We start from the raw sequence: 11,460 nt of genomic DNA on the forward strand, positions 1-11,460 counted from the left end.
CGCCCAGTTTTTATTCTTTTCTATTACTACTACTTTTAATCTCAAAAGATAAAATAAAGAAAAATAGGTGATGTGAATTTGGAGGGTGGTCATATTATAAAAGTCATAAAAAAAATTAGTCTTGATTCTTTTCCTCTAGTGTTTGTTTACCAATCCACTAAAACTATTAAATTCATTGGGAATAAGTCTCTTGAGAATTAGTTCAACAAAAAAAAAAAAAAAGTCTCTTGAGAACTTTCCCAATACAAAATTTCTTTGGGTTGTTCCTTTGCCTTCAAGTTTTCTTACTACTAATTTAACAAAGAGATAATGTTTTGATGTAAATATCATATTAAATAATATCTTTAGTGATGCATTTATGACATATTCAATTTTTTTGATGTGCTTTAGAACAGTAAACGTCAATTTTACTTCCAATGGACGACAATTACGATAATATTCACCAATAATTCGCATCAAAATTTAGGTTTGAGCATGTTTTCCAAAAGAAAAAAAAAGTTTAGTATAGTTTTAATAGAATATTAAAATGATATGATAGTGTTGCCCATTTGTTGATCTTTCAACATTAATCATTGTGTGTAGTGTTTTAACATGGACTATAATCAGAGAAGGAACCAAAGGTGGGATTCCCCTTAAACCCAAGCCCATCAAATATTACCAAAATCAATTTAAGCCCAGTCTCCAAATAGCCTTAACTCTTAACACCATTATGTAAAGGAAGGGAAATATTAGGGGCAGAATGAATTTTACAATTGGCACACACTACCTTTCTTTGGCGTAGTCCAAAGACTTTGACTAAACACACGCGAAATCGATGAACAGTTGTCGGAGTGGAAGGTTTTTTTGCGACGGGTCAATGGAGAGAGAGAGAGAGAGTGACATGGAGCTACTGGCAAAAGTGCGAGAAAACAAATTTAAATACCTTGAACTTACACCATTACTTCACGTCTTCACTTGTAAGAGGTACTCTTAAAGAGGGAAAGAGTTGGAGTGTGATTTAAAGAGAGAGTGTTGTTAGAGAGATATTTGTAGAGAGAAAGAAAGAGTGGTCGTCAGTCAAAATGATGGGTGCCTATAAACGTGTGTGCCACTTGTGACGTCCCGTGCCCCATATATAGGCACAAACACGCCCCGACAATTAACAAACTAGACTAAAATCCGGCCGAGTCTCCTCTGTAAATCGGAACGGTCGCACCTGTAAAACATGTCATGCAAATCATTCGCATACACAAACACAAACGGAAGCTAAAAATGAAACATAACTCAACTAACAATTCTGGTTCCAAGCCGAACCACTAGAACTAGGTTAACTCATCCTGCACACAACCTTACATCCCTATACAACCTATGTGGTACATATATAAAAATATAACTTTGAATCTAACTGTAGAATTAGTTATGCTCGTTACGCTTCCGTTCTTCAAATATAACGACACCCTTAATTACACCTCGTATATAAAAAAAATGCAGACAGCTCAACGGCTCTGATGGAACCAATCTTCCTAGAGATCTTTAGTTTTCCATATGGCAGGATTTGGACGGCTAAGATGTTTTAGATATAAATTTAAGTATATTAGAACCAGAAACAAGTTATCATGATAATAGATAGAGAAAAACTTTCAAATACCTTATCTTCTCTCCTGCTTTAGAAAAACAGAGGAAAGGAAGAGTTTTAATTGTCCACATCTCCAACCCCAAGGGAAATAAAATATCTTCCACATAAATAACATTATAAAAATCTCATCTTTCTTCTTCCTCCAAGAAATTTCACAAAATCATGGTTTCCCCTCTGTATTCTTCATCATCATCCAACCACCATTCTTCAAATCTTCACTCAATTTCTTTCCATTACAACTCACTGAGACCTAAACCATCATCAATTCTAACCCTTCCTATACCAACTTCTTCTTCTCATTCACATTATCTTAAGAAATTTAGTTTGGGTCTTGTATCAAATGATACAGTAATGGTAGAGAAAGAAACCAAAGAAGAAATATGTCTTGAAAACTTAGTCATTGAGTCTGCTAGAAATGTTGTTTCATTTGATATTAATGAAGTAGAAAGAGAAGTGAATTGTGGGTTCTTTAGTGATTTGGGTTGTGTTGTTAATGTGGTTAATAGTAGGGACACTATTACTAGTAAGAGTGTTCACCGAAGAAGGAAGCGACGGAAGAAGGCAGGTGTAGTAATCCGCGATTATATCGGGGATGATTCCGGAAATGAATGGATTCAACAACAACCACATTCATCTTCTACTTCTTCTCATTTACCTCTAACAACAAGAGAAGAGGCAGAACTTTCATTTCATATCCAGGTATAGATTTCTCCCTCCCTCTTCGCCAATGAGGATTAGAGACGGGTACGTTCATATAATATGTGAATGACATAACAATGTGTCATGTGACACTCTTTTAAATTACGTATTCAAAGTTCACCTTTCATACTAGATTTTTACAATTTGAATATGTGGTTCACAAAACGTAACCTCAGTAATTTTAAGTTTTTAAAATGTTGCATTAGAGATGTCGTCTTTTGAACGTAAGATCTCAATCATGTCATTTAGAAGAGAGAATCTCGATTGAGACTTGACACATAGGACGATTAGAATTTTGCGTTGGAGATGCTCTTAGTGAGTGAAAGTAATCGTTATCATTATTTAGTGCTATTTTCTTTAGTTGAATGGCGAGCTTGCTGGGTGGTCTTAGGTCTCTCTTCACGTAAAAACTAGATCAAGAGGAGAGCCGACCACCCTAGAAACAACCACAATTGAGCAATTTGAATGCTTGTTTTAATAATTATGTTACTTTACTCCTAGACCCTAGTCCTAGAATAGTCTTTACTTTTTTTTTTTGATGAGATGAATAGTCTTTACTTGTAATGTTATATACGAAATGAGAATATAATAGAGAAGATACTTAATGGGGCAGGAAGGAGCACGTTTAGAAACAGCAAGAAGAAAAATAAGGGAGAAAATAGATAAAGAACCAACAACATCAGAATGGGCTGAAGCTGTAGGAATGAAGCGAATTAGGCTTGAAGAAACAATTTTAAGGGCACGAAATTCTAGAGATAGAATCATTCTAAGCTATAGGAGACTTGTTGTCTCTATTGCCATTGCTTATCAAGGCAAAGGATTAACCCTTCAAGACCTCATTCAAGTAAGTAATATGAAAGAGAGTCGTATCAATACCTCCTCCTATTTATCACTATTGAATTCTATCGAAATTTTTTCGTTCTTTTTATTTTACACTAGTAATATATTTCGGTTTCTTAATTGAATAGGAGGGCAGCATTGGACTACTACGAGGGGTAGAAAAATTTGACCCGGAAAGAGGATATAAGATGTCAACTTATGTTTATTGGTGGATTAAACAAGGTGTTATCAGAGCCATTGAGAAAAAGTCAAGAATTATTAGATTACCGGTACGTTAACACCCCTTAGAGATCGTTTACATTATCAGACGTACTTACTTTCAAGTGTGGAGAAGCAAACACTAGAATTTAGAGGTAATTGATCGAGTGGAAAACAAGATTAATTGATTAATTAGTGAATATTGGATGGTTAGCTTGTTATGTGTAGGGAAGCATGTGTGAGATGGTAAGAAGAATTGCAAAGGCTAGCACCACATTAACAAGAAGGTTAGGGAGGTGGCCCACTTATGATGAGATTGCTAAGATGATCGATGTCGATGTCTCCATTGTACGGCTAGCATCCGAGAGTAGTAGACCTCCAATCTCATTGGATCAAGCTTCCACAACCCTCCATGGATGCGTAACACTACAGGTTTGATATTGATCTTTTCTTTGCAAGCTAGTTTTCAAAGAGAGTTAGGTAGTGTTTGCTTCTTTCTCTAAGTTAGATCTAAAAGCTGACTCGAAGTTAAAATTGACTCGGGTAAGATTTCAGAAAAAACGCGGCTCTAACTATTTAAGCACCTATTTGTTTCTTACTTATGTTTGGTGTTTGTGGAAAGTATAATAGGATATCATACCAGCACCAGAAGAAACAAGGCCAGACACAATGGTGGAGAGACAAGAAATGAAGCAAGATTTGCATAAGCTTCTTAAGAAAGTATTGAGCCAAAGGGAAGAATTTATATTGAGATTATGTTTTGGGCTAAATGGGGAGACACCTCGATCCTGTGATGAAATTGGAAGAGTATTAAACCTTTCGAGGGAGAGGGTTAGACAGATTCGAGTGCTTGCTCTATCAAAACTTCGGGAGGAGCCGAATGTATTAGATAATCTCAGAGTATATATCATGTAAATACAATTATTAAGGGTTTATAATGTAATGTTTGTTCATAGATATGTTCTTCAAACACGGCCAACCCTATACGAGGACTAACTGCCCAATATACAATTAAGTGGAACTTTCTTACAACTAGAGATGTAATCAAACATTATTTTTGAACCAAAGTTAACTTAAAAGGGAAACAAAAAGTCCACTTTTCTTACCCTCATTCCTAGATCTAATTGCCTCATATTGACTCAGATTTAACAACCTATTTAATATGTCTATTAGCTTCTAGCTAATGTTGTAGTGCATGAGGAAACACTTAAACAAACTCATTTTTTTTCCTTGTGGCAAGCTATCTTTGTCCCAATTACAAACTAGTGAGTAATGACTATAATATGGTTCTTGTTCATGAATTTATTTGTTCATCGTCGGATTAGTGACATACATAACTTGTCCGCGGAGAACATGAAATATAACGATTACAAGGCTTAGTTTAGCTTAAAGTAAGTTATATGCTAGTTATTTAAAGTGCTTATTAGAAATTATTTGCTAACTGGGGCGGCGAGGGTTTCACTAGCTCGTCTCAGTCTTGTCTATACTTTATCCGGTCCTAATTTTGCTTCACTTTCTCGTCCAATTTATTTCTCCCGTTTCCCAAACCCATTTCATTAGGGGCTGACCGGGAGTGCGGGACAGGATGGGGTGGGACGGGAACCCAATGGGTTGACCTGAATTACCATCTCTACAAAAGTGCCTAAAGAGTGCTTGCTTATATCCAAATGTGGTGCCTATAGAATTTCCAACCTACTAAATGATTCAGTTTGTGGGCCTAACTATTGGGTTAGGAAAATAAACCCTGGAGGAGAACTAGGGCAACGGTAGTCACAAACATGCAAAAAGGTTGCTCTATAAGTACTCATTTAGGGTTTCGTTGGATATGTCTTTAGCTGGAGGTAGACGCTGAAAGAGAAGAACTCTCAGGTAACAGAGATTTCTGTACTCTTCTACGCTTCTACCCTTACTGATCTTCATCATTCTTGTATGTTACAGTTTTATCCTCACTAGGGTTTATTAATTCATGAAAGATTGAATACATTTTCTTCATAAAAACTTAGTCTCTAGGGCTAGGCAAATGGAATCGAAATGATATCTCTCTTTCTCTCTCTATTTGAATGCAAAATGTTTTCAAGTCGTACATGTATTTCGATCCATTTACGATACTTAATCATAAAATTCTGATCTTTATATTGCTCTCACTGATGAAAAAATCGTTTTTTGATGATATTTCTTGTATTATTGAGCTTGCTATCAGCTCATTGTATTATATTGTTTTGTTCGAGATTTTGTGTTTTAGGGTTTTGTTTGAGATGATGTATTTTAGGGTTGTGGTGTATTGAAAAAGTTCATATGTGATCTCAGGTTGAAGAAGGAAAATGTCTCACAGGAAGTTTGAGCACCCTAGGCACGGTTCTCTTGGTTTCCTTCCAAGGAAGCGTGCTGCACGACACAGGGGAAAGGGTAATCTATCATTGAAACTCTCTGTTTGTCTCATACTTAGTAGTAGTTCACAAGTTAATTCGTTCTTCAATTATAAGTTCATTTTCATCTGTTTTCATGGTTATTTGGTTTAGTTATCGAGTTTAAAAGGGTACTTCTTTGGAATTCAACTGCTCTTAGAAAACATAATTTGCTGATGGAAATCAAAAACATTTTTTACTTGTTAGGTTTATAATATAAATAAGATTTGTTTACGAAAGCAACAACTTTAATGTGTTTTTTGTGTATATTGTTCAAAATCCTTATTCAACTTATAAGTAGAGTCATGTCTTCTCAACTGTTTATCAGAGGTTTAATGGTCCAGTTAAGAATAGGTCTAATGTCTTCATTTTTTGTTAAAACAGTGAAGGCCTTCCCCAAGGATGACCCAACTAAGCCATGCAAGCTTACTGCTTTCCTTGGTTACAAGGCTGGTATGACCCACATTGTCAGAGAAGTCGAGAAGCCTGGTTCCAGTAAGTTTCTATCTAACTTGTGATTTATTTGTATAATATAAAATGCCTTGTGTAGTTTGTGTGGATTTTATATACGTATAGCTGATTTGAGGCTTTCTTCAATTTAATTACTTGAACATGAAGATGGATTTTATTTCATTTGCAATTTTTGTACTTGTTATGAGAATTCTTCCAGTTTTAATTGTTAATGGTGAATCTCATATCATGTCATTTCTGCTTTTAGAACTTCACAAGAAGGAAACCTGTGAGGCTGTGACCATCATTGAAACTCCTCCAATGGTTGTTGTTGGATTGGTGGCCTACATCAAGACTCCTCGTGGTCTTCGTTCGTTGAACACTGTTTGGGCACAACATTTGAGTGAGGAGGTGAGAAGAAGATTCTACAAGAACTTTGCCAAATCAAAGAAGAAGGCTTTCACAAAGTATTCCAAGAAGTACGAGACTGATGATGGAAAGAAAGATATCCAGTCTCAGCTTGAGAAAATGAAGAAATATGGAACCATCATCCGTGTTTTGGCACACACCCAGGTATATTACACCTTTTAAGAAAAAGGCTCGCATGACTCGATTTCCTATTGTGTATTTTCTGTAATCTATCACCACTACCATTGGAACCGTCATTGTTTTGTATAAAATTTAATTTGGTGGCGTCTGTTCGAAATACAGATTCGCAAAATGAAGGGACTAAAACAGAAGAAGGCACACCTGATGGAAATCCAAGTGAATGGAGGAACTATTGCTGACAAAGTTGATTTTGGTTATGGATTTTTTGAGAAGCAGATCCCTATTGATGCAGTTTTCCAGAAAGATGAGATGATTGACATCATTGGAGTGACAAAGGGTAAAGGTTACGAGGGTGTGGTTACTCGTTGGGGTGTTACCCGGCTACCACGTAAGACTCACAGGGGTCTTAGAAAGGTAGCTTGTATTGGAGCATGGCATCCTGCCAGGGTATCCTTCACAGTTGCCAGGGCTGGACAGAACGGATACCATCACCGTACTGAGATGAACAAAAAGATCTACAAGCTTGGCAAGACTGGCCAAGAGACTCACACTGCCATGACTGAGTTCGACAGGCAAGTCTTTTCTACCATTCTATCCCAAGTGCACAAGTTTTAACCTCTAAAATGGCCGAATTTCCATTAAAAAATATTTTGATGAAGACGTAGTTCCAATATTTTATGAATGTTGTTTAATGAGACGCTTTTGTATGGATCAGGACTGAGAAGGACATCACTCCAATTGGTGGATTCCCTCATTACGGTATAGTGAAGGATGACTATCTGCTGATCAAGGGTTGCTGTGTTGGTCCAAAGAAGAGGGTTGTGACTCTCCGCCAGTCTCTTCAAAAGCAGACCTCACGTGTTGCACTCGAGGAGATCAAGCTCAAGTTCATCGATACCTCATCCAACTTTGGCCATGGACGCTTCCAGACCTCACAGGAGAAGGGTAAATACTATGGCCGTCTCAAGGCTTAAGAGAAACATTAAATTTTACCCATTAGGTATCAGTTTCTCTGCACTATTTTATTGGTATTTTCCTAGAAGACAACTAGTCAAATGAATAGTGAGCAAGAAGTTTTTGTCTTTTGGGCTGAAAACATGAACGGTCTCAATTTTGTGTTTGAACAAGGTTTAGTTAATTTCTTTAATTGTTGTGGATTCAATAACTTGATCTGGTTTTGGTTAAATCTATCTTATTTTAGTTCATCTTGTTATTTTAACAGCTCTTGGTTAAACACTTAAACTTTACAATTAGAGAACTTCTTTACCATTAGGTTTGGAAATTTTAGTTTACAATGGTAGTAGAAATGCATGATCTAAGATTGAGAGGATGAAACCCCATTTGTTGGTTTTTTACTCTCCATGATCTATATAAATATAGATTGAGGTTATTAAACTCCAATTGTTGGTTTCTCTATTGTCCTACTTGGATAATGTCGATATGTTGTTTAATATCTAATAGCTATGTCACTCTAGGATAGCTATGTCACTCTAGGAGGAGACCCAATAAAAATTGCTATTTGCTTTAAAAAAATATGAAGATCAATTGTATGAATTAAAATAAGCAAAAGTTATATATCAAAACATGGCTTTCACCATGGCCACAAAACATCATACTAACATGGACTAGTCAATTGATAAACTGAAAACACAAGAAATCGCTGACTATCATCTGCAACCACCTCTATCTATCTTCATCGTCACCAACCACCACCCCCATGAGGCCATGACCACACCACTATTTTCATCCTCGTCACCTTTATGTAACAATCCCATGATCAAACTACGCAACTCTTTTTTTTTTGTTGAAGGTCCTAATGAAGACGAAAAATGGGTCGATGATAAAGAAGTAGAAGATGGTGGTTTTTGTGGTCGTCGACAAAGGAGAAGATGGACAGGGCAGTGCCCTTCTTCACTGCCAAAACTTGGTGATGATACACTTAGGCCATGTTTGGCGCGCGTCCCGTAACGTGATCCCTAGAAATCAGATTACTGTAATTTGATGTTTGGTTCGACCAGGAATGAGAATTTGATTCCTGACATATTCCTAATTAAGTGTTTGGTTCGTATAGGAATATGAATGTAAATATTTGTAAAAGTTCACTTCTACCCTTACTTAAACTATATCAAATACATATCAACTTTTTTTTGCGTAAAATATACACATCAACTTCGTTGTATATTAAAATCAGTATTATTTTTTTCAACTTCGTAGATGTGAAATAATAACATGATACATCAAAGGGTTAGAATTTAAAGATAATAAATAAATGTCTTAATAAAAATTTATCTAAAATAAAATTTTGTTCCTAAACCTAAATAGAAATTTATGTAAAATTAAATTTTGTTCATAAACATAAATAGTACTTATTAATACCAGATCCTACAAAAAAAATAAAATTGGTAATTCAATATTTTGTTAAATATATATTTGTTAATAAATATTAATACACGTGATTCCGGGGAATGGGAATCACAAACGCACCTCCTCCTGGGTTTGCTATTACTCCTTTTTGCTGGAATCACATTCCCAGACCCACACCATTCCCGCGAGCCAAACAATGATCTGGAATGTGATTCCCGCCATTCCCACGCCATTCTCGCGCGCCAAACATAACCTCAGCGTATTGTTAGGTTTTTGTTTTGGAAGTCGACTACGATCTACGTATGTCGTTACATTTGGCACTTGATACACCATAGATGTGATAAGCTCGATAACCGCCCACTCAAACACTAACAGAACCGGGCCTATAGCCCAACAAGACATGGCCTAAAGCCCAACAACATTATTTTCACCCTAATAACTCCAATTCAAATAACCAAAGATTCCACCTTCTCTGGGATTCGAACCTGGGACCTCCAAGAATTTCTGGAGTTTATGTCAACACCTTGGAACCACTTGGGCTACCAACTGTTGACAGCGTATTGTTAGGTTATAAAGTGGTGGTTGTGATAGTTTATTTTATTTTAGGTCCCCCATTCAAACTTTTTTTTCAAATCAATTTATTTTTAATGAAAGCACCCTTACCCTTTGACGGAGTTTGTCAAATAGAAACGGGGGGCAATTTCAAATCCACCACTTCTGCGGAGGTAAGTTGAAAAGCAATGATAACAAGACCCTAACCCTAATCTTTGGCCCTTATAAAAAGAAACTTATTCCCCTTCCAATCTCCCAAAACATAAACCTGCACCCTTACAAGGCGAAACCCTAGACCATCTCAAATTTCTCTTTTAACCTATTTCCGAAATGCTTAGTTCAATCTTTCATGTTTTTTCCCCCAAGTTTACAAACAAATTCATTTTTTTTTAACCTTCTTCTCTTTTAATCTTTTCCCCTTGATTTGATTGTGATAATGATATATTTTTTGTTGGGGCTAATCATCTCTCCCTCTGGCTTATTGATGTGATAGCCTTAGGGATGAAATGCGTCCCTATATTTAACACACCATCATTCACTTTGTCAGCAGTATTTTCTTGTTATTTGCTGATCATTAAACGATGGTATATCACTCACTACTTTTTCTAAAACTATAACCATTTTAAGCACTTCTTTTCTTAATCTAAGACCTGGTTATCTTAGAAATGCTCAGAGCTTGTTCGATAAAATGTCTGAAAGAGAAGGACGATTTCTTGGAGAACAAGTATAATCTATTGTCATCATGTCGATGCACTATCAAATGATGATTCCTTATGTTAAAAAAGAACTCATGCTTAAACAAAACATCTCTTCCCTTTGTATACCTAAATTTCGTCCCAACTTGTGCTTACTCTTCCACTTTCTCTTCTAAAGAGAATATGGTCCAAAGTTAACTAAAAATAATCTAAAATGTGGACACTGAATTAGCAAAAACCATCCAACTAGGGCATCTACTCCGCAATGCGGAGGCACAGGTTCGATCTAGAAGTAGTTTCTATACGGACTATTTAATTTGTCGGGTTTTAGGTCATTGATTTTGTCAGGTTTTAAGTCATTAATTTCGTCCGGCTTTAGACCAGTATTAATTCGACAATTATCGCACTTATTACATTGTATAGACGTATCAATGTTTTGACTATTGTAGTCAGTATTAAGAAGAAAAAATTAGCTTGAGGTGTACACATATGCAATTCTTAATTTAGTCAAAGTTTTAAGTTGAAGGAGGTGAGGTTAGATAGACATTTCTGAATAGGACATTCTACTTCTAGAGTATTTCTTGACATATCTCTAATTATCAAATCATCATTTTGAAATTTAGAACAATAAAAATCAAGTCATCATGTATTAATTAAGTAAAACAACTTTAGAGATTTATATTGGAGTGAAAAAATTTGGAAGATCTCACTAATGTCATCTAGGATTGAAATAAAGCTCATACCCGACTCCCTTCCATAAATCATTTTTTTTTCTGAATCCTCCATAAATCGTTGAAATGGGCGAATACTTGAGAAAATGTATGAGCCTCTGAAAATGTATGAGCCTCTTAGGGAATCAATTTTTCTTTATTAAAACTTTGTCAAAACTTTGAACTTGAAGTTATAGAACTTACTTTAAAAGATCTAGAAATTAAAGTTGAGACATTTTATAGGCTCCGTCATTTTTGTTAAAAGCTGCCTCAATGATTATTAATCAAATTGAAATGGTTTATGGGGAGGTCTTTTAACAAAATTGGAGAGGCTCTATGAAACTTTTCATTAAAGTCTTAGAGGTAGAGGTAGGTAGAGGTAG

The 11,460-nt window shown here is 35.8% G+C and overlaps 2 protein-coding genes and 1 non-coding gene across 3 annotated transcripts; all 3 read left to right on the forward strand.

The window, feature by feature from the left end:
- The first annotated feature begins 1,597 nt into the window (after nt 1-1,597).
- SIG4 (sigma factor 4) lies at nt 1,598-4,307 on the forward strand. The gene is made up of 5 exons (XM_086653580.1): nt 1,598-2,314; nt 2,928-3,158; nt 3,283-3,423; nt 3,581-3,784; nt 3,983-4,307. The coding sequence occupies exons 1-5, from the start codon at nt 1,778-1,780 to the stop codon at nt 4,265-4,267; spliced, it is 1,398 nt and encodes a 465-aa protein (XP_086509706.1). The 5' UTR covers nt 1,598-1,777; the 3' UTR covers nt 4,268-4,307.
- A 710-nt stretch (nt 4,308-5,017) lies between these two features.
- LOC147566986 (large ribosomal subunit protein uL3-like) lies at nt 5,018-7,961 on the forward strand. The gene is made up of 6 exons (XM_086653581.1): nt 5,018-5,221; nt 5,660-5,758; nt 6,142-6,252; nt 6,476-6,780; nt 6,919-7,328; nt 7,472-7,961. Exons 2-6 carry the CDS (start codon nt 5,674-5,676, stop codon nt 7,728-7,730), a joined length of 1,170 nt encoding a protein of 389 aa, XP_086509707.1. The 5' UTR covers nt 5,018-5,221; nt 5,660-5,673; the 3' UTR covers nt 7,731-7,961.
- A 2,201-nt stretch (nt 7,962-10,162) lies between these two features.
- On the forward strand, nt 10,163-10,264 carry LOC147566987 (small nucleolar RNA snoR99). The gene has a single exon (XR_015231653.1). It is a non-coding gene; the product is annotated as a small nucleolar RNA snoR99 (small nucleolar RNA).
- The last annotated feature ends 1,196 nt before the right edge of the window (nt 10,265-11,460 follow it).

Source organism: Eschscholzia californica, unplaced genomic scaffold (genome assembly GCF_041429995.1).
Source record: "Eschscholzia californica isolate CP2 unplaced genomic scaffold, dmEscCali1.0.p SCAF_1, whole genome shotgun sequence".
Lineage (NCBI taxonomy): Eukaryota > Viridiplantae > Streptophyta > Magnoliopsida > Ranunculales > Papaveraceae > Eschscholzia > Eschscholzia californica.